At 37.7% G+C, this 23,497-nt stretch overlaps 1 protein-coding gene across 1 annotated transcript; it reads left to right on the forward strand.

Moving 5' to 3' along the window:
* Nucleotides 1–5,035: 5,035 nt before the first annotated feature.
* On the forward strand, nt 5,036–23,092 carry eIF3i (eukaryotic translation initiation factor 3 subunit i). Its single transcript, XM_083123010.1, has 6 exons — nt 5,036–5,146; nt 10,321–10,567; nt 13,412–13,564; nt 14,694–14,821; nt 17,370–17,570; nt 22,708–23,092. The coding sequence occupies exons 1-6, from the start codon at nt 5,144–5,146 to the stop codon at nt 22,954–22,956; spliced, it is 981 nt and encodes a 326-aa protein (XP_082979136.1). The 5' UTR covers nt 5,036–5,143; the 3' UTR covers nt 22,957–23,092.
* The last annotated feature ends 405 nt before the right edge of the window (nt 23,093–23,497 follow it).

The raw sequence follows: 23,497 nt of genomic DNA on the forward strand, positions 1-23,497 counted from the left end.
GCATGTAGATTCGTGCAAGGTTTATTACAATGGTGCATTTTCTTTGTATCTATGAAAAGTAACATCATTCGGAAATTGTTTCTTGTATATTCGTATCAACGCCGCAAAGATACTTCTGTACCTGTCTCTATTATTATTATTCTTTGCCAGTTTTAAAGTTAAAGTACAAAATCTCGCACAATGTATTTAAAAATATGTTACTTCGCATAAAATGTTTCCTCTAAGTAGTAAATACCGAAAAAAAAACTTTGGCATTTACGTCTTATTCTCTCCCATGAATATTAGGGTAGGGTTGGTTAAGTCAGGTACAAAACCAGTAGGAAATTGTTCCTTGTACATGCATGTCAACATCGTAAGGATGCTTGTTAACAGTAATTTTTTTTTTTGCCAGTTTTGGAAGTTAACATACAAAATCACACATATACAATGTATACAGGTGGCCGCGGTGGCTCAGTCGGTAACGCGTCTGACTACCATGCTCAAGGTCCCGGGTTCGATCCCCGGCCGGTTCAAATCCGGGAACTTTTCTAACGTTTGAAGCGGCCCCGGCGCCCACCCAGCGTCGAATAACATGGGTACCTGGGGGAAACCCTGGGGGGTAAAGGCGGTCAGGGACGTGGTGCTGATCACATCACCCCCACTCACGACCGGATCAAGAAAGTGTGGGGCGTTACCCCCACACCCCCTATACGCCTTCATGGCGTGGTGCTAAGCACAGGGGAACACTTTACTATACGTTTCTTAAAAGATTGGTATTACGTCTTATGTACTACTAGGTATGTAGTTTCTTGCAAGGTTATTATTGTAAATGTGTGTGTTTGTAAAAAAACAAACCACTATTCGGAAATTGTTCCTTGTACGTACATATGTATGAACTGGACGGTAAGAGTAGCTACTGCTAAATATTATACGTGCACTCTTTGCCAGTTGTTATTCGGAAACAACACATTACTTGTTTACTTGCAATGTTACATTCACATCAATGGCGACGGAAGTGACTCGAATAATATTACACGTGTTTTAATCTTGAAGATTACAAATTACTAGCATTGCGAAAAAGCAACTGATGCATGGTGTACATTTCGTGTATTGTGTTTGGTTGAAAAAAAATGTTACAGCAAACACACATTCATTTATTTGGAACGGCATTTTAATACAATTTTGCAAGCATCAAAAGCATTACTTTAAACAGGTTTTATTTTCTGTATCCGCATGCACTCACGAAATTACAGTGAAACTGCTAATCAGCGTTGCCAACCCCTCAGCTACGAAAAGTGCTGTTCGAACTTTGAAATTATGCTAGAATGCCACCCAATTGTGCTAGGGCAGTATTATTATTATTATTATTATCATTAACAATATATTTTATTACTATTTTATCCCACCCTAAGATCTATTTATTTTAAGTCGTTTTTTTGCCATAGGGGTCTGGGAGTAAGTACGACAATGACGGTGAATGAAGAACTGATGAAATGGTCTATGGAGTATGGGATGGAAAAAACAATTACATATCCATACCTTACCAAGGGTCGAACTAGGGCATGTGGCTCAGTAAATTTGTAAAAATACTTCACATATTTTTTTTCTAGCAGATGGGGAGAGGGAAGATGACATGACACAGTTAAGCGTCGTTACCTTTCAAGTACTGCCGGGGTGGGGGTCGGCATATAATTCACAAATATCTTTCATAAACTACTACATTTTTTTGCGATATATGGAAGGACGTATTAACCCATTTCCACCTCCAACAACACCTTGCTAGAGACACACACTTTTGTGCTAGTTCTTTACAACTTTCAAATGCTCATACAATGCATTTCTATGTAAACTAACATTTTTTCCAAATAAAATAAAGGAAAGGAAAAAGGTACTCACCAAACGAAAAAATAAAAACTGCCTCTTTCCCACTCCTTTCTATATTTCTGAGCATACGTCTCCCATTTCTGGTTTAAATCTCCACAGTCCTTTTTTTCTTTTCAGGAGCTTCACAGTTACTTCTTTTGCTATTAGTACTCATTTTTCGAAATTGTTCCAAATATATTTTAATATTTTATATAAAAAATTAAAAAGCAGGAAAAACACTCATAGATACACTCAAACACACGCTCAAAAATACACTGAAAGATGCAAGCAGGAAGAATTAAAATCATGGACATGAACAACGCTTTTTTCGCCGCAGGAGACGGCTTCCAAAATGGTAAGATGTCGAATTGACTGAAACGAACCGAACACAAGCTGAAGACAAAGATGGTCAAAATTTGCCGACAAAGGAGGGCGCCACATGAGCTTTATTTGTCAATGAAATTTTCTACTAAACATTCCTCGCGAAAATGCAGGCACCGCAAATGGCTGACCCCTTGTGTCGGTGCTAGGAAAGGACAAACGTTTGAGGATGGGCCGCCCCAACCCTCCTCTTTGATTTTATGGCAGGAAGATGCGGAAGAGATGAAAGGCATTGGTGGAGGACAGAATCCATGGGCCGGTTTACTCTCTTTTCTTGGAAACATGTCCACTCCTGAAATAGAGATGTGCAGTTACTTTTATTTTTACTTCTTCAGAACACTTTCCTTTGAGTTCAATATCTACCGACGGCTGCAGATTATGCTAGATTTCGCTGTTGTGCCAAACACAGGGTGGTAGGTGCCAAAGACGGTTAAATTATGCTAGGGTTGGGATCGCTGCTGCTAATGCTAATATCAATATACAACATTTTCGGAACACACACGAAAATGACCACCTAATATTCATTTCTACACATATATTTATAAACGTTGCTTTATTTATTGGCGTTCCTGGGATAATTAACAAATCCGCCTTATTTTGCTGTTATTTGGTAATGCAAACCATGCAGCAAACTTTCGCAATTTACAACAGCTGATCGAGACTTTGCCATTTTAAAACTATAAAAGTGTAAACACAGATTATACTAGGCGCTGCACGTATCTGTTGGCTGCACAGTGTACTGCTTTTCCTTGTTTACCTGGCACTTAACGCGTTAGGTGGAGCCCCGACCGGCACTTACGTTGCACGGGACTTTAAGTGCCAGGTAACGTTAGGCGGACATTGAACAACCGCAAAATGGTGTTAAGTGGGTCATAAGACGTTAAGCGGAGATGATGCAACCGGCCCTAAATCATGCGTTTTGCTGTCTCTGGTCATAGCCTCCCCAAAGTTGATGGTTTAACGGTTTCAGTCCCCCAAAGTTGATGGTCTAGAAAATGTTAAATGTGTATTAAAAGTTAAGTTCATGTGGCACACTTCAGAGTAAACTTTGCAAGAGAAGCAAAATAATACATTAGATCCTCTTAAGCAAAATTATTTGGGGGTCTCTGCCCCCTCAAGCCCCATGGAGTCGGCGCCTATGCCTGCAGTAGACGTGTGCGGGATCCCGAAAAGTCGGGACCGGTATCCGTCCCGATCCCGACTTCCGGAAATGACTTCCCGACTTTTTGGGATCCCAAGCAGTCTGGAAAATCCGAATGGTCATTTTAAAACGTCGTCAATTCTAGACGTTCTCTGCATTGTGGTTTTGTACCAGAAGTGCAAAAACAAGCACTTAAGATGGAAATTACGGGGAGATTTCAAGAGCTTTGGGAAATTTCGAACACATCCCGTCCCGAAAAATTTCCGACTTTTTCGGGAAATTGAGAATTTTCCCCGTCCCGAATGTCGGGATTTAAAGAATTTCCCGTCCCGACCCAAAAAATGCTGTACCGCACACTCCTACCCTGCAGTATGGTAAACCTTATCTCCAAAGGTAAATAAACTGTCCTTGTCGCCATTGTACTCATAAAAATGAGTATTTTTTCTCTTTAACGACTTTAACTATAATTTACTGGGAAAAGGTTGAATTTGTTTTGTTTAAAACATGTGTTTTTTAAGTCATGTTTAAAACAAAAAAAAACAAAAAAAATTAAAAAAAAGTTTGTTTTGTTCTTTAAAAAAAAAAAATTGCCAACTCTGGTTCTAATGTACATGACTATAATACAAGGCAGTGTCTGCTGCCACGTTCTTTTTCTGCTGGAACCTCAAAAAAGATGCGCGTGGCACTAGACTCGGTCTTTGTTTTATCGTGATTTCATCATTCTGTGTATGCAATTACGTCTGTAACACATACTGCGAAGTTGTAGCGATTACTTTCACAAAAATGTTTTAAGATTAGGTCCCTCAGCATTCTTCTAATAATGAACCTAAATGCTCTCGTAGTTAGGTTAAGTTCTGTTAGCATTAAAATAATATCGCTAAATGTTTTCTAAAGATAAAGGTTCTAAATTACCTGTACATTCATTCCCACTAATCATAAACTTGCATTTCTCTCGTCTTGTTCTTCAGATTTGTAACTTCATCTTAGCAGACGAATTACGTGGCAGCAGCAAATTTGACGCTTATTCTTACTGCTGACACGTGCGTGGCAGCAGACTCGGCCATAATACAAGGCACAATCCTTCGGGCTATGCTTACTATACGAAGCTTGAGAGCATTGAACCGACTATACCGTGACTATAGACTATGCAAGACTCAACAAAATTTTAAACATAATGGAATGAGATTATTCAATTTGCTACCAGCTTCTATACGTAATTTAGAAAACAAGCAGTTTTCTAAACTGTAAATGTAAATGTCTACTCATAATGCATCACAGAGCTGTAAAATGGGTTTTTCTACATGACTTGTATTGTAATCAAAATAGAGTACTATTTTCCAATTGCTTTCGCTGTAATAAAACATGTAGTTTAATTTGCAAACTGTATTGTTGAATGTGTAATATTTTAATATGTATTTTTAATTTTCTTTTCTTTTGTAATTTTTTTATATTAGTATTTATATACTTATTATGACGAAGTCTATTGCAATCATGTTGTCTAATGACTAATAAAGTATTCTATTCTATTCAAGTGTGGGAGCAAAAGTGGCAAAAAGTAAGCGGGCAACTGTTCCCCTTCGCCGCCACTGGATTCCCGTATGAATTCCCGTCTGGAGGGTCGTACTCCGTGTGTGGATAAATTGCGTATGTGTACGAAGGTGAAGGTGTAAGACGAAGAACGAATATCGTTCATGGCGTTTTTTCCGCTAATCAAGTGTTCATAGTTGTTTTTTTGCTTTAGTTATTTAGGATTTGTAGTAACATTCGTGAACAATAAAGATGGTAAGTCATAGTTATTTTCCTCTTGCATAGGATTGTATTAATACTTGTTACTAATGGTTTTTCTTAATTTCCATATGGTTGAAACTTTTGGCACATGTCAAAAGATTTAACTTACCGATCAGCACTAAAATATTTGGGTAATTTACTGTTCGCAACGTACAGGCTCATTTCTAGGTTGTAATATATTGAGTTGAGATCAGTTTTTAACACAAGATTTCGAGTAAAGTGTTCCGTCCACATTTTCTCCTACTTGAAAAAGTAAGTGACGTTTTACTCTCATGTTGAAGTAGGAAAACGTTAATTAAAATAACAAGCTTGCAGATAAGGAACCAACATATTGTAGGAAGAAATTAAAGAGTCATATATTATGTCTATCAAAGATTTCAGGCCTTCCCTGACTGCGTGTAGTCGCTTTGTAATCCAGGGGTTGCAGGTACGATAATCTGTGGGGGACAGTGGCGTGCGGTGCTAAATCAGGCAGGGGAACAGGTGACCTGCACTTGCCCCCTCCCCTCCCATATCTGTCGTAATATAATACAGGGTACTATTATCGTATGGGTGAAACACCTACGAATCATATATTTCGGACTTCTTTACATTGCTAACGTGTTGCGGAACATTTCTTAAGGCGAAATAATGCATTTCTAACTAAGATAATGTTTATTTTCTCTATTTACGAGTACTTACTGTTACTTGTTGTTTCGAATCTGTAACACATTATGGCCGTCATAGCATACTGGTTTAGGGGGCGTTCTGAGAGTGTTTTGTCGATTTATGCAGTGATGCAACCTCGTTCACCGGAAAATATCTACTTTCGTGCCCCTATTTGAAATTATGCTAATACGTCGCATTTACGTGTAGAACTTGTAAAATAACCTTGCGATTTACCACGTTCATTGTCCATACACAGCAATTCGGAACCATCTTTCTTTCGCAATTCGGAACCATCTTTCTTTTGCAATTCGTTAATGCTCTTCCTTTACGCACAACACTCTTGCAACCTCGAATATTGACGTCAGACGAGGAATGCCTACGTGGTTAGGTTAGGCCTGTTAGGTTAGGTTCCATTAGCATAAATACAAAGAAGAAATAATATTTTCGCTAAGAGACGCGTTACCTTTGTATTGCCTAACATGAAAAAGGTCTCTCCTGTGATGTCAGAACACAATGTTGCTAGAGTGTTGTGCGATAAGTGACACCCATTCGGGTCGGAACCATCTTTCTTTCGACATTTGTTAATGCTCTTCCTTTACGCACAACCATCTTGCAACCTTGAATATTGACATCAGACGAGGAATGCCTACGTGGTTAGGTTAGGCCTGTTGGGTTAGGTTCCATTAGCATAGATACAAAGAAAAATTATTATTTTCGCTAAGAGACGCGTTAGCTTGTATTGCCTAACATGAAAAAGATCTTTCCTGTGACGTCAGAACACAATGTTGCTAGAGTGTTGTGCGATAAGTGACACCCATTCGGGTCGGAACCATCTTCTTTCGTAATTCGTTAATTCTCTTCCTTTACGCACAACAATCTTGCAACCTTGAATATTGACGTCAGACGAGGAATGCCTACGTGGTTAGGTTAGGCCTGTTAGGTTAGGTTCCATTAGCATAAATACAAAGAAAAATTGTAAAAACAGCTCTCTCCTGTGACGTCCGAACACAATGTTGCTACAATGTTGTGCGATAAGTGACACCCATTCGGGAAAAATGGCTTGTTCCGAACTCGACAGGTGGTTCTAGTGAAGACACGGCGAGGCTGAAACACTGGCTACGGGGTTGCATCGTCTTAACACACGGAACATTGCACTCTCATGCAAAAAGCAAATGGCGGGAGCAGAAACAGCGTGTCGGACAGAGATTTTCGCAGAAAACAAAATGCATTCACATTAAAATGGATCAAATCTACATTCAGGAACTTCCAAAATGCTCAACAAAATGATTTCCGTAATAAACATACGAAACATATGTTAAAAATTTTCAGAAGTGACATACATGAAGCACGTTAAAATTATGAAAATACCAATGTTATAGCAAATATGATATAATGTAAACAAAACATTAAAAACAAAATTATTGATGCGCAACAAAGGAAAAATTAATAAAAGCAATTTGTGATTGATCAGAGAAAAAAAATGTTTTGTCGAAACCGGTTTCATCTCTCCATTTGTAGATTAAGTTGACTTTTTTTTTTTTTTTTTTTGTTGAACATTGTAATTCAAACGTCCTTAATGCAATAATGACAATCAGATGGCAGAGTTTTTTCATGACGTCCGCTAGAGTTGTAGAAATTGTGATAAAATCCGAACTGTTCCAAACTCCCTGTCGGGAGCAAACAAGGACAACAAAAATTTGCCACTGGAAGAGTATCCAGTTAATCATTTTACAGAGTTGTAGTAACTTGTTTGAAAATGCCTTGTGTACGATTTCGTTTTAGTTTCTAATTAGGTTAGGATAGGTGAATGTCTGCTGTCTTTTCTGTAAAGGTCAATGTACTAAAAGCTTTCGTCTTCAGCCGTTCGATCATTCAACATTCGCTTTCTTGTCCTGCGCTGCGCTTGTCTTGCTGGTGGAACAGGTGGATGTGAGCTGTTCCCTCGGAAGCTATTTCGCAGCGTTTAGCCAGGGCATTTAGCAGACGCTTAGACTCGAGAAGATTTTTCCAGTTCGTTATGACTGGCAGACGCAATTTTGCAATGAGATCAGGAAACTATAGACGTACTACACTCAAACTATCACTACGACGCAATTAAGCTTTAGCACATAGCAAAAACTCGAAGGAAAACGAATTCGCTATGTCTCTCGTAGGGAACAGCTTGAGAGTTCAGCTTCCGTGGTGGGAAGTGGCTCCATGAGGATCGTTTACCTTCGAGCGTGGTCGGAAATACTCGGCGTCAGAGCAGAGGGTGGGACGACGAGGGTAGGTGAAGTAAACAAACTTCCATTCAGGGTGAAAGTTTTACTTTGGCGTGTTTATTTCGGAAGAAATAAGTGTTCTTATTATGTTATTATAGATAATTTAAATAGCTAAAAAGGGCAATAAGTAGAAGGGAACAGCCTGTTCCCTCTGTTCCATGGTGGGACCGCCACTGGTGGGGGAACATAGTGTGGTTGTACATCCCCCTTTATCATTAGGTCCACTCGGTAAAACTGTCAAAGCCGGGAATCGGCTGTAACTCGTTTATTCTGTAATTGTTGACATTTGTACTTATTGTGCCTTGCGAAAAATTGTTTAACAAGGGATTTCACTTTTTTTTGACGAATTTTTAACCTATTGTGGACATATCGAGTAATTATTGTTCGGGTAAATTTCTGATATCCTCAAGATGGCTGAAATTTGGGTAAATTTCTCGTAAGGGACAGACGGCTGAAATTTGCTAGTTCATTTAATTTGAATATTCGTACTTACTTATTCTGCATTGAGAAACATTGCTGAAGGTGGTATTTTGCTTATTTCACGGAATTAAGGGTAACTATCTGATATCGCCCGAACGGATTTCTTCAAATTTACATGAGAAACTACTTACTGAAATCACTTTCTGTATCATTGTCGAGGTTCTTCGAGGTATTTTCTTTCACGGAAACTAAAAACTTTCACCATAGAATGCTGCAGAACAATAAATAATCAGTTGTTACATAACGAACTTGCATCTTCTGTAACATTAGCTTGTTGTTTCCATTATGTACGTGCAGATGGCACGAGCGTCGAAAGTCACGCCGTCTCGGCAATGTTTCTAAACGTGCCTTTTTTTTACGAGAATTTTTTTTATTTTTAACTATGCTTACTTAACCCAACATAACCTAACCTTGTCGGAAATGGTTTTTGGGGGCTATCCGTCCTTGGTTCGTGGGGCTATCGTGGATGGTTTTTGGGGCTATCTGTCAATAGTTTATGATGACATAATGAACACGAAAGTAGGTATTTTTCGGTTAAGATGGTTGAAACACTGCATACCCACTCCAAATCGACAAAACACAAGCACGACGTGCGATGGTCCATGACGAGTGCACGCCATATTGTCTGTTATCCAAGCATAACAAGGAAGACAAGTAATGACTCATAATATGAAAAGTTGACTCTTTTATGGAAAAAGGCATAACTTCACATTAAAGAATCTTCCACAATGCAGAATAGGTAAGTATCAATGCTAAAATTAAGGAAATAAACGAGTGAGAGGTGTTCGAGCTTTATCGGATAAGTACCGAATTAAGCTCTATTTGAGACATATGGCGGTCACAGTTTCACTACCGTAATTGGCATGCAGTGTTTCCGCCCCAATGCACCCAAAAATACCTACGTAGCCCCACGACCATTCATACATAGCCCCACAAACAATTTCCGGTAAGGTTAGTTTAGGTAGTGTCACGTATAGGTTACAATAGTTAAACATTGGTTTCGAAGAAAATATGCGTAGCCTCACACACCATTGGGATATAAGAAATTTACCGTTGTTCGTTTCTTTCTCGCTTCCTGAACACTCAAAAATGGCGGGCAAATCTTGACTAGCGTTGTGTTTCAAATGACAAAGCAGTGTTTCAACCTTCTTAACAGAAAAATTCCCGCATAGCCCCAAAAACCATTTGGGATAGTATGACCATCCACGAATGGCCCCAAAAACCATTCTGGATGATATAACCATCCACGAATAGCCCAAAAACCATTCGTGATAGCCCCAAACACAATTATGGTAAGGTTAGGTTGGGTTGCTGTGTGTTTGGAAACACTTACCGGGGATTACGTCATCAGGTGCTCGCAACATCCGGTTCAAGTACATGGATGGATATGCAAGGAACAGCTTTCGTGCATTGGACGGACATTATTATAGAAAAATACATGAATTAGCAGCCAAATACATTGAAAAATGCGAGAAAACACTTCTACGACATTCCGAAATTACACAGAAACTCAATTCCGTAAGTACTTTCTGCTGTAAGTTCGAAGAAATTCGATTCCCGGCTTTGACAGTTTTACCGTCCACTCTTGATTAGCCTATATGTGCATAAAGTAGGCTTAAAACAAAAACTGAAACCAAGAACCAAGTGTTGTTCCATTTTATCCATTTGTAAGACTGAATGACATTGAAGCAGTGCTATAACAAAGCTAGAGAAAACTCTGAATTAGTTTATATTTTACTATTTCGAGTAGTAAAATCGCTGTATTTATTATTATTGCAGAAACCGTTGATGCTTCATGGTCATGAGCGATCCGTCACTCAGATTAAATACAATCGAGAAGGTGATCTGCTTTTCTCCTCATCAAAGGATCATATACCAAATGTTTGGTATTCTTTGAATGGTGAGAGGTTAGGAACATATGATGGACACCAAGGAACAGTGTGGTGTTTAGATGTCAACTGGGAGACTACCCGTTTCATGTCTGGTGCAGCAGATAACACACTTCGTTTATGGGACTGTGAAACTGGTAATATTATTATTTTCTGTATTACTAATATATAAAGAGCATTTAATGAACTATAAATAGTATGTATTTTATAAAATTACCATAAAAGTGTTCCCCTGTGCTTAGCACCACGCCATGAAGGCGTATAGGGGGTGTGGGGGTAACGCCCCACACTTTCTTGATCCGGTCGTGAGTGGGGGTGATGTGATCAGCATCACGCCCCTGACCGCCTTTACCCCCCAGGGTTTCCCCCAGGTACCCATGTTATTCGACGCTGGGTGGGCGCCGGAGCCGCTTCCATAGTTAGAAAACTTCCCGGATTTGAACCGGCCGGGGATCGAACCCGGGACCTTTAGCATGGTAGTCAGACGCGTTACCGACTGAGCCTCCTTGATTTTTTGTTCAAAATTTAATTTGCATGAAGTGTGTTCATAGCATTTAAGTTTGTATTTAGCTTATTGTATAAAAGCATGGTACCAGGAACAGTGTAATTTCTTTTGTGGTTTAATTTGAGTAGCTTTAAATGTTTTAGAGAATATATTTATTTGATAAGGTATAGTAAAGAAATAAGTAATTTGACTTGAATTGTATGTATGTGGGTCAGGTTCAGATTGTGTAATGATTTTCACAAGTTTTATAGGATTAGGAGGTCATGTAGAATACCAGAAGTAAGTTTGAAGTTTGGAAATGGTATTTATTTGCATTTTTAAAGTTATAGGGGCTATTCACTGGAAGGAAGTGTCTTCGTGTGAACACCATAGTTGTAACACAACAAGTTCCGGTTCGTAGGCTCACAACATACTGCTAAAGGGAGTTACGATTTATTGTGTCATGTAGAAAAGAAATGAATGAGTGAGTAGTAGTAGGAGGATGTAAACTACGATCAGGGCTAAATGATCGTTCACAGATCCATTTCTTGAGATCTATAGCACCGAAAATATTGCATTCAAACTGTCAGGCATGAAAATTGAAAGCCTGTTAGCAGCAGTAGACTCTGCAGTAATCACAACGGATGTACAGGATCCCAAAATTTCAGAACGGGAAAAATTTCATCCCAATCCCGACTACGGAAAAATCTAAACAATAGTGTTTTAAATACGGAGAAACTAGTACGCACTTTTATCCGCGAAGCTGTTAACAACAGCGCACCTAGCGGATGCCAGAGAACTACAAACAAAAGACGCATGCCAAGCAACGGTACAGCAAGTTCCTACGAGGATGGTGGCAATGGCCACTGAAATTAATCTAAAAGGAAGGAAAAACAGCTTCGCGGATAAAAGTGAGTACTAGTTTCCCCGTATTTATATACTACCACGTCTTTCTTTTCCCAATTATGAAGTGTGTTTTAATATGGTTTATTTACATATATTTTTGTACTATAAGTGTCCGAAATTTATTGAAATTAGCAGTTTTTATTCCAGAAATGCAGATTCAATCATGACTTGAGGGTGAAATTGTGTGTATAATTAAGATTTTTCGTTGTCCGGTAACTGAATATTACTGTCCCCAAATTCTCCCAATTTAGTCAGGATATAAGTAACATTTTTCCCATCTTGAACAGCATGATGTTAAAAATACCCCATCCTGATCCCCTCCCGATCAAAAATTTTTCGTCACACACCTCCTAGTAACCACTTCATGAAAGATAAAAGTGAAATCATTCAAATCTCGATTTTCTGTTTTAGTGATATGAGCAAAAATATTTCTTTCAATTTCAAAAGCTGCTCTCTTGGTTGTAGGTTACATGTTACCAGAGAGTGATGTTACATTCTTGAAGAACACATGAACTGTATTAAATTTTTTGTGTAACCAGAAAAAAATACATTTTTGTGTAACCAAGAAAAACTAAGTGGGGTATTATTTTTAATTTTGGGCTTTGCACATGATAATCTCTGCAACATTGATAGAGAAGGGGTCTTAGGTTTGAACACTGGTCAGGTAGTGGTGTATCATTGCGTTTGTCCTATCATTAATTTTCCCACTTTATTATTCATCTTCGTGGCCATAATTAATATAAATAGTAGTGAATTGCTTATATCAATGTGCACTATGTATTTGATGTATTTCTGCTTTCAAACGGGAACGGAACCAGCAAGTGTGCATTACTGCATCCCATTGACGTGCCCCGACTGAAAGAAACTTTTCCCCCACTTATTTACATGTCTGTACATCTCACACTTTTTCACTTAAAGCATAAATGTAGGCTACAAATATCACCAAATGTATGAACTGTCAGCAACGGATCTCATCCTGGAATAATCCCGCCTTCCTAATTGCTCATCCATGTTGGATGTGTAAAACCCCATACTTTGTCCATATATCTCTTTTCCTCGTCAATAAGTGCTTTTACATGATCCGTTTTATCTGATACGCAAAACGAGAAGAGCCACAAGTACGTGCTTGAATCATCCAGCAGCAGTGAACCGGAAGTTGCTGTGCTACAGTTCCACAATCAATTGTGGCATTTGATATATTTTTGTTTACTCGTGTGGATAACCCCACTTTCTAAGAAGTTGTGAAAAGCTGGAACAAGTGACATAATGACAGTCGCTTCTATCGTGAAGTGACTTTAGGTCTTGGAAGCTTGAAAACCTTTCCATAACACCTGATTTAGCCCAGGAGATTGTTCATCATTCGTCGCGAATTTTGTTTGTCAGTTCTCAAACACTGGAAGATGAGACTTGTCTAGATTAGTAACACTGTCTCTGTTGTACTAAACTTTTTGTTACTTTACTACAAAACAAGTAAATGAACTTCTGTGGGAGCTATGAATTTGGTCCATGCAGGAATGGAAATACCTGTGCCAATATAATAGTTGCCAATTTGCTTGTCAAAGAGAGTAGCAATAACTTTTTTGTCTTACAGGGACACAGATAGGCTTAGTAACGACAAACTCTGCCGTAAGAACATGTGGCTTCAGCTACAGTGCGAATATGGCAGTGTATTCTACAGACTCTGCTCTTGGTTTCGCTTGTGAAATTTTCCTTATTGATGTCAGAAATGCTGACGAATCAATACGTAAGTAACACATGTTTTTGCATTATTAAAATATGTAAATAATGTATTACTAAGGGGACATTCCAGCATTATGTGTGTGATAGCTCGCACAGAAAATGTTGAGATTGAATTAAAATATTCATAATGAACTGATTTCATAGAATTGTGAAGTACTTTGTGGTGTCTGCTAACAAATTAAAAAAAAAACTTTGGTATGATGACACAGACTGAATGCATAAAAAGCATTATAGAAAATGTGTTACATGTGTGACACATTAATAATGTAGGCTAGCAAATTTTGATTTCATTTGTCTTGGGAAGCGTATAGGCTAGATATGTGTCTTGTTTGTAATGTAGTTTTAAGTATTCATCATATTCTCGTTGAAAATGCTGGTCTTGCTTTCCTCTGGTAGACTTTTAATCTTCCCAACTGTTCGTCATCCTGTTGGGTGACGACAACCGTGTTTTATCAAATGTTTTTAGCTGTCTGCGAAGAGCTGGTTTCTTCCACTGTCTGTGAGGAAGTTTTTAGAAAATGTTTCCTTTTTAATGTGTTCTGTTTTGTGCAGCTCCCATTACAACCTTGCAACTTGTTCAACCCCTTGTTTTAACATTTTCAGTGAGTATTTTAGATAAGAGGATATTTCCCCATATACATTGAAGGGTGCAAAATAACCTAATGTGTCAACACCCAACAATTTTGATGGAGTCACTAATTTTTGTTGGTGAAATATGTAAATTAAATGCATTTACAAACATTTAAACCTTAATTCAATTCAATTCATGGAATAGAACCACTTTTCATGGAATGTCCCTAGGTGGAATTTTCTGTCTTTATACTGACTTATGTAACATTTTGTGATGACACAAATATAAAAATAAGTTACAGATGAGTATTTTAGAGATTGTCTGAGTCGCAACATGTATGGTATAATGTTGATAATAAAATTTTCTAGTTTGCACTCCGAAGTTAGGCTGCAACTGACTGCGTTGCTATTAGGCAAAGCTGTTTCAGAGTTGATTGTAAATACTATTGTGGTAATGAATAATTTGATTACCAGTGAAATGTTTAATGTGTGTGTGTAGCTTCAATTGCTAGACTGTTGTACATGTAATTTTAAAACATTTCACCACTCTTTACCATTTACAGAGAAAGCAGATCCAATCATGAGGATTCCGATTGAAGGGCCAAAGATAAGATCTATGTTGTGGGGAACGTTGGATGATTCTTTGATATCAGGCCATGAAAATGGAATGCTCTGTCAATGGGATATAAGAGTGAGTAAGATTTGAAATTGTATGAGAGTAGGAACCCCGATTATTTATATTTTCCCCAAAAAACTTTTCTGCTAGGTACATAATTTCAACAAAAAGGTTGGTACTGTTTCCTCTTACGAACAGAGGAATTTGGTAGTAATGATTTGGGGGGGGGAGGGGGGCACTTGTTGCCCACTTTTGCCTCTCCCCCAATTTTGGCACCCAATTGCCAAGACATCAAAGGTTTCTCTTCACTTCCCATTTGTTCCATGTAGGTCACCAAATGTTACTCTTGAAGCTATCTTACAAAATGTGATACATTGTGAAGTATTAATACAGTTTTGTCAAATCGCTGACAACACATCGAGAACTTCACTTCCAATCTCTCCACCAATGGATCTCGGTGAGACTGGCCCAGTGGCGGATCCAGGATTGGCAGTTGGGAGGAGCAATTTTCGCCAGTTAGATTACAGTACTTTACCAAGCCAGGAATCTATGCTGACATATGTTTTCAATGGTTATGTAAACAATGCTGCTTCAAAGAGAAGCTGAGTTGTTGCCTGAGGTCTCGTTGGTAGCGTTCAAAACAAGGGTTTGAAAATTCCAATTCTAGACGTTTTTTTTCTTCATAACTATCGTAATTAATTCCAACTTCGTGACACACACATAAAAATATGCATCGTAAATCTGTAAATAAACTGATGACGAACAAAAGTGTCACTCATTAGATGCAACTGAGGAAATATTGTCACCTTGGCAGACTGCGATATTCTTTCGGACTACAATGCAGTGAGACAGAACTACTTCATAACTTAAAATGTAAATATCAAATACACTTCCTCCATGCTACTAATAATTGTATCAAACATACGTTTAGAGTTAAAATTATTTTAACAAGAATAAAATATTGGTACTGTACCTGATGATATCGGGGCAGATACAGAAGCTAGAAGATCCATACGAAATCGCAAAAATTCACGGAAATTGCCTTCATTGCAAGGAACTGGACCTTTAGTTTCATATTCGGAGAGTTTTCCGTAATCCCTGTAAACCTCTGAAGGGAACGTTTTGACGTCCAAGCAGTATGACAGTTTTCACAATAGGTAGCAAGTAACCTTTCCCTGTTTTCAGCTATTTGTTCTAGGTGTTTGTTTTGTTGAATATTTATTACGTCGAGACTAGGATCACTTTGCATCTTCAAGAACCGTTTCTCATCGTCCACTGCCTTTTTGTGATAATCTTTAGATTCGTGAACAACCAAATCAACATTTTTCCCTGTTAAATTTGAAAAATCCTTCAAAGGTTTCATAACTAATTTCCCGAGTGTCGTATTGTGTTTAATCCCCTTCCCCCGACTTGACCAGGTACGAAACTGGAACAACATTTACACAGGTAGCCCTGAAGGTGATCTGAAATGACAAGCCACTCGCAGGTGCTTTTTGGAAGCGTATCGATGGCCATCTTTGTTGCCTTTCCTTTGCAAGGAGAACGGATACTTATATCCAACCGGTGGAACCCAATGGTGCCTTAAAATACCCTCTTTTGAAAAATTATCTATCTGTCCCCCAGGAATTTTCCAATATCAAAAAAGGTCCTCCCTGATGTCACAGTGGTAGCATCGTCACCTTGTAATCATGACATCCAGGGTTCGATACCCGGTGGAGGCACATAGTGGTTCGGATCCCACATTAAGCTGTAAGTCCAGTTCCGATTAGCCTTACTGTGCATAAAGTGAACTTAAAACACCAAAAATCAATTAATCGGAAAAAATCAATCCAATATCAAAAACATCAATGTTTCGAACTCTCTGAGCTGTTTCACTTTCCGCGCAAATTGCATTGTCTGCACTCAATCTGGTCAAATCTGTAGATTCTGCACTGTCACATAAAATATCTTCATCCAGACTATTAACTAAATTTACTCCCTCCTCATTTTCATTGCTCCCTTCCGTAGCCTGTTTTTTTATGAAAAAAAACTATTGTCCTCGACTGGAGTTTTCTTTTAGTCTTTGCTAATTTTTTTTTTTCCTATCCTCACAACTCATATCTTCAATGTAAAACACAAACACCTCTGTCACAGCACCAACGCCACTCGTGCAAGCTACATCTCGCGCAATAATAACAAACCTTTTTTTTTTTCCACACACACACTACGCCACACTATCATGATTGAAACGTATCGCACCAAACTACACTATTCATTCACTCGACCGGAAAAGAATGCGAGAACTGACAAACCCAAAGTTATGTTGACTGGTGCCGGCTGAACCCACGCTCAAGTCCAGCGTGGGTATCATATTATCGTGCATGTATTCTACCCATTAGTTTCAGTAAAGTGACGAAACACAAAAAAAGACAATTTTTAATATCCCCTCATTGAAGAAATAAGTAAAATTTTAAAGTAATGTGAAGAATTTATTACCAAACTGAAATTTGTATTTAAAAAAAAATGAACTAAGCTAAGTGAGTTTCCTACCTCTGTCGACATTTTGAAATGTGTAATTAAAAGGTTAAATCACGAAAAGAAAGGGGTTATAATTTTCATTAATACTTTGTTTTCGCTCTTGTAGATGGGAAAGGAAGTGAATTCCGCAGCAGAGCATTCAAATGCTATCAACGACATGCAGCTGAGTAAAGATGGCCTCATGTTCATCACAGCCTCCAAGGACTCGACAGCAAAACTGTTTGACACAGATTCGTTGATGCCCCTGAAGTGCTACAAGACAGAAAGACCGGTCAACAGTGCAGCGATATCGCCAATCTTGGATCATGTAAGTGTAATATGATAATTGAACTTTGCAGGATAACTGATGAAAGTTTGTAGCACTAAAAGTTTCATAAATGTGAAACATGTTCTTGCCAGTGTCTAATGCTCTAGCCTGATTATCCTGTGACAATTCAAAAGGGTTAATTGATACTGATGCTTGACAAGTGCAACAATTAAAAGTTGTTCAGAATATTGTTCATAATTATGCAATTAGTATTCCATTATTCCACTGCAATTTTAAGCACCAATTTACCGTAGTTTTGTTTTAAAATATTGAAGAATTACTTTGGAATGTTAATATTCTGTGTTTCTTCAAATCTAAGGTACACTTTTTTCTTTATGGGTTTGATATCTTGAAAATGTAGGTGCACCTTGGATTTGATGCATCTGAAATTGGAGTATATGTGTGATACCATTAGTGTAATATAGAATGGAGTATTTGTCAGTTCCAGTAGTCTTTCCTTGCTGGTTTACAGATACTGGTATTGATAAAAATTACCTTCCACTAATTTTTTATAGTAGTATTGTTAACAGTGAATGAAATAATAATTCAAATAACAATGTAAATGTGATACTATATGGCAGAGGTTCCCAAACATTTTCATTTCACGGCGTCCCTAGTGTTTCAAGATTTATTCCGCGGCACCCAAGTCAGAATGGAGGTTATCTAACACTTGCATTGCTCAGTTGTAAATTTATCCACATTCTTTGTCCCTGCATGACACATCTTTCATACCCCGGCACAGGAGTCTAGCGTGGAGATGCTCTCTCTACAGAAATCCTGACTGTGTGGCAAAGTCGAAGTCCTGCAGATTTATATCAGATTCAAAATTGTCCGTTGAAAAGACGTTAAGATGGCTTGGCTTCAGTTTCTGACTAGATGGAAATGACTAGGGATGTGCCGAAGCCGATTACAGATGTATGAAAATCGGCCGAAGTTGACACATCGGAATCGGCAAAAATCCGATATTTAAACCGGTACAGATTATACTAGAGTTTTACCTTCTAATAAGTTTTATATTCTAGTTTTGTAAGATTTATTAAAAATTTGGTTATGATTCGTCATTATTGTAGAGTTTTTGTAATAAAATTATTGCAAACTCATTCAGAAGATCAACCTAACTATAAATCGGAAATAAAACAGTACATTGCTGAATCAGGATCTGTTGTTGTATTGGAAATTCAAAAATGAATATTCAAACATGAAGCAAATCCTGAGAAAATACTTCGGCATACCTGCTGCATCAGTATTCAGTGATTGAGTGTTCAGTGTTGCTGAACAGATTTGAGATAAGAGAAGAAGTAGGTTACTTCCTCAAGTGCTTCCAAATCTCGTGTTTCTGAAGTTGAATCTGGCAGAACAGGAATTCATTTTGCATTTCAAGGAACTGCTTATGTACTACTGTTTAATCTCTTGAGAATCCATGTTCTTCTTAAAGGTTCACATAACATTTTGTAGATGCAAATGTACATTCGCATCTCTTGAGAATATACAGGGTGTTTCAAAAAAGAATCACCCGATTACAAATGACTATTTATTTTTTATTTATCATACCAGGAACTTGGAATTGCTTTTAAAATACACAGCTATACATACATTTTTACATAGAAAGTGTTATGTGCTAAAAGCCAGTTCTCAAGCATTTCCAAGTAGGACATTCTTGTGACAGTGCCAGCCAAAAAAGAAGTACGGGCCATACACCTTTCTTTGAGAAACGGCGCGAGAAACATTAAGTTTAGGAGAGTCTCTCATATGCTGGACAACTTCATGTGGCTGCACTAAACCCCAGATTCTCACATTGTGACAGTTCACTTTCCCGCTTAGATGAAAAGTTGCTCACCCAGTGATGAACTTCAAAGAGCAGTACACAGAATGCTTTTTGTTGCTACAACGCCATCTTGCTTGAATCTGATGCAAGAGCGGTGGGGAGCGCACTACTGCTACCTGCCGGCAATCATGTCAAACTCGCGAATATCCTCTTCCTAACAGTACGTTGTTCGATGTGTTTGAGCGAACTGTTACCGAGTTAAATGACTTCGAAATCGGATGATTCTTTTTGAAACACGGTGTATATGTATATACATATGATATGCAATAGAAATATACATATCAAATTTATTTTTGTCATGAAGAAAATAACATCCCATTTCTGTTTAATATCTTATGTATAGGCATCGGTATCGGTTCCAAAAATTATCGGTGAGTACATCGGCATCGGTGAATTTTAGGCTTCGTCACATCCCTAGAAATGACCCAGGCTCATTGTCTCAAAACGGGGTCATGGTTCTCGCTGGCTTGGGCTCTAGCTGAGAATCCTGGTCATCCGTGAAGCTCCGATGAAAAGCAGTTTGCCCTCCCGCTGCAAATTGTCTGTTGGTCCTGATGAAAATAAGTCCATCTTTCTTCCGTGACGAGCTGTTTCGGTTGCAAAAATGTCATGTATTTTGCCGTATTGACAGTTCGTGCTGTCACTCAGAAAACCCATCTCCCAACTCCCGATGTCTAGCTCGAATATCAACTTTACCACATATGCATTGGAAATATTCAGATTACATAAACCAAACATCACACATTACACAAGTCATAATCTAATTAAATAAACAAAATTATTAATATTGAACGTTGATTTTGACATGTCACTGGATACCGTGACACAGTGGGGTTAGGTTGCTTGCCTTAGTTTAAAAAAATACACATATTTCAAATCCAGAAACACTTTACATGTAAAAAGTACTAAAGCAAATATTTGGAACAATATAATCATTTCAGTGAAAATAATGGAACATTTCGCGGTGCCCCTGAAACCTAGCCACGGTGCACACTTTGGGAATCACTGCTATATGGTATTGTTCTTAAAGTACCAATATGTACTTCTGTGCACCTTAATTTGGAAGAAATATTTTTTTTCTCAAATGCTGAAGCAATATTTATATATGACATCTTCAATTCTATGAAATTCGGTAACAGTTGTTTAATCAGAAGATCACTCATTACTAGAGGCATGCAAATTTCATTTTGGACGAAAACACGAAATATGAAATAACATGCTGTAATGTTCATTTTTCATGTTTCTGAAAGGTCTGAGGTGCATTTTTCTACTCTGTTTTGTCACGAAATAATGCTAAATGAAATGCAAAATGTGAAATTGACTCTTAAACACGAAATTTACCGTTTATATACTGACGCGACAATTTCTGAAGTCTGAAGTATCCTGTGAGTTATGCAATTCACGAGAAATTGATTAATTCTGCTGTAAATATTTGAGAAGCAAAAATGGACCCCATTACACAGGAATAAACTTAATACTCTGGTAACTACATAAATGTGCTATTAGAAGGGATAAGTTTTCTTTGTGTAATAAGTGCAGTTTTTAAATCAAATTTAGGATTATATTCACAATTTTAAAACCAAAACATCATTTTATATAGCACTTTTGATATGATTATTCACCGTTATAACACCGAAATTTTATTTTATTTACCGCTTTTGAACCCGAAATCGACTGTTTTTGTACCGAAATTTTGCTTTTTTATTTACCAGTAATATGTGCCTCTACTTATTACTGGAGAAAAATTTTTACAAGTTAAATTTTATGAATTTCCAGCATAATTATGCTTCACGAAAGTGTTACTTTCTTCCGTAGCATTTTTGTGGACCCCATGAGATATCCAATTCCAGATCGGCTGGCATCTGGAAATAAATTCCAATACTTCTACTACAAGTATCGATCAGGACCATACATTATCATCGGTATCAGCTCATCTCTAGTAGTGTTGGGCGATATATCATGATATTGAAAAAATATCATCCAGGTGATATCAACTAGTCAATATATTGTCATGATATTTTAGCAATATAGTGTCAGTGATATATCGTCATGATATTTGGCGATGGATCGTGATATATTGAGGCGATATATCGTAAATATCACAATTTGGGGAAAATATCATATCGGAACATCTGTGACTATATTTTCTTGACGATATATTGTGATATCAGATTTCCGATATCGCGCATCCCTAATCACTAGTTCAGTTATAATGGCAAGATATTGCCTTTCAGTATTTAGTTTGTTCCTAGCATATGTTTCACGTTTATAAATACTTTCGCTTCACTGCATTTATATTTTCTTGGCTATGAGGTACCATTAAAAATTGCATGAATTAGCAAAATTTCAAGTTATTTGTATATTTTCTATTAGATGTGTTGACTGCATGGAGAATCTTGTTTTATTCAGAATGTGACATGATAAGAAATCTTGGTCACTTGTTGATGTGTGTAACTTGCTTGAGTTTTTATCTAATGTGCAATTTTAAATTAACCTTCATTGATGTATATTTTTCTAGTTCCATAAAATGTATGAAACCTTACAGTGGTGGTGATAAGGGGGCAGTTCCCCCCCACTTTCCGCTACTTTTGCCCTTGCACTATACTAAACCTTATCTACAAAGGGAAATATTTTGTTTTTGCCCTCCCCTCCACCCAGTTTTGGCATCTTGCCCCTCGACCCCCAGTTTTGGAACCCAATCGCCGCCACTGAAATCTTATTGTTAAGTATTTACAGTAGCGATTTATCAGTGCTGCTTTATTTATCGGTAGCATGACAAATAATTTTAACAAGTTTACCATTATGATATATCCATTTGTAATTTAGTGAAACTTTTCTGCCATTTTGTTGTTAGGTATTTTTTTTAAAGATATAAGTATACTGTATAATTCATGTGCTATAGTTTTGTAATGTAAATATCTAAATATGCAATATGTCGACCTCATGGCAGAGTGCTTAGCACAGCTTGCTACAACGCAAGGGGTTCTGGGTGCATATCCTGGCCAGGACATGGGTGTTCTTTGCAAGTATTCCTGCATCAGTTCCATCCAAGCACCAATCATCCTCATTGTCATGATTAAGCAAAAGTGGCAGTAAAGCTATGTAAAAATAACTAAATCAATCTAAATATGCAAATTTCTTTAATTAAGGTAAAACCCTTTGCAGTCATCAGGTCACACACACTAATGAAGATAATGAACCATTCTTCAGGAAACATTTACAATTTTGTATCAGTTCAATAGAATTTAAGTGTTGACAAAACTTGACCTTGGTCCATCTGTGATTGACACATTCAAAATATATTTCCCTCAGGTTGTTCTCGGAGGTGGCCAAGAAGCTATGGATGTAACAACTACATCTACTCGGATTGGAAAATTCGATTCTCGGTTTTTTCATCTGGTATTCGAAGAAGAGTTTGCCCGCGTGAAAGGCCACTTTGGTCCCATCAACAGCGTGGCATTCCACCCGGATGGGAAGAGCTTTACCACAGGTGGTGAAGATGGTTACGTGAGAGTACAGACATTTGATTCATCTTATTTCGAGTTTTGCTTTGATTATTAGGTGTAAAGTTTCAAGAGCTGAAGTGAAATAAAAGTCATGTATGGAAGCTTTCAGATTTGTAAGTTGCAAGTTGTGATTAAAAGTGGTGTATTCATAACTTTTTTCAATGAAGTTTATGCAAAGTGTTCACTAATTTGAAAACAGATTTGATGATTTTAGTGTCATTATCGACACATTGTGCAAGCACTTTTTGTGTGTGTGTTGGGGGAAGGGGGTGAGGTGTAAATATAAGAATCACCCACCAGAAACCAAGGATGCAGTCAGCTACATCCAAGATTTACAAATACATAGCAAGCTACCAATTAAAACTTTTAATTAATTCGTACTTCATTTTGATATATTAATTTGCTACGGCATCTTTCTTTCCCTGAAGCATAAATAGAACTAAGGTGCACTGAAATTATTCTTTTTAATAGACAGAGGAGGCAGTCAAAATCACATCATAAACATTTGCAAGAGCTTCACATTTACTATTTCAGAGATATTGGCATATCTCTGGAGATTGTTGTTCATATTTGTTTGTCAATTGTATCCTCACAAC

Source organism: Lepisma saccharinum, chromosome 5 (assembly GCF_977018435.1).
Source record: "Lepisma saccharinum chromosome 5, izLepSacc3.1, whole genome shotgun sequence".
Taxonomy (NCBI): Eukaryota; Metazoa; Arthropoda; class Insecta; order Zygentoma; family Lepismatidae; genus Lepisma; species Lepisma saccharinum.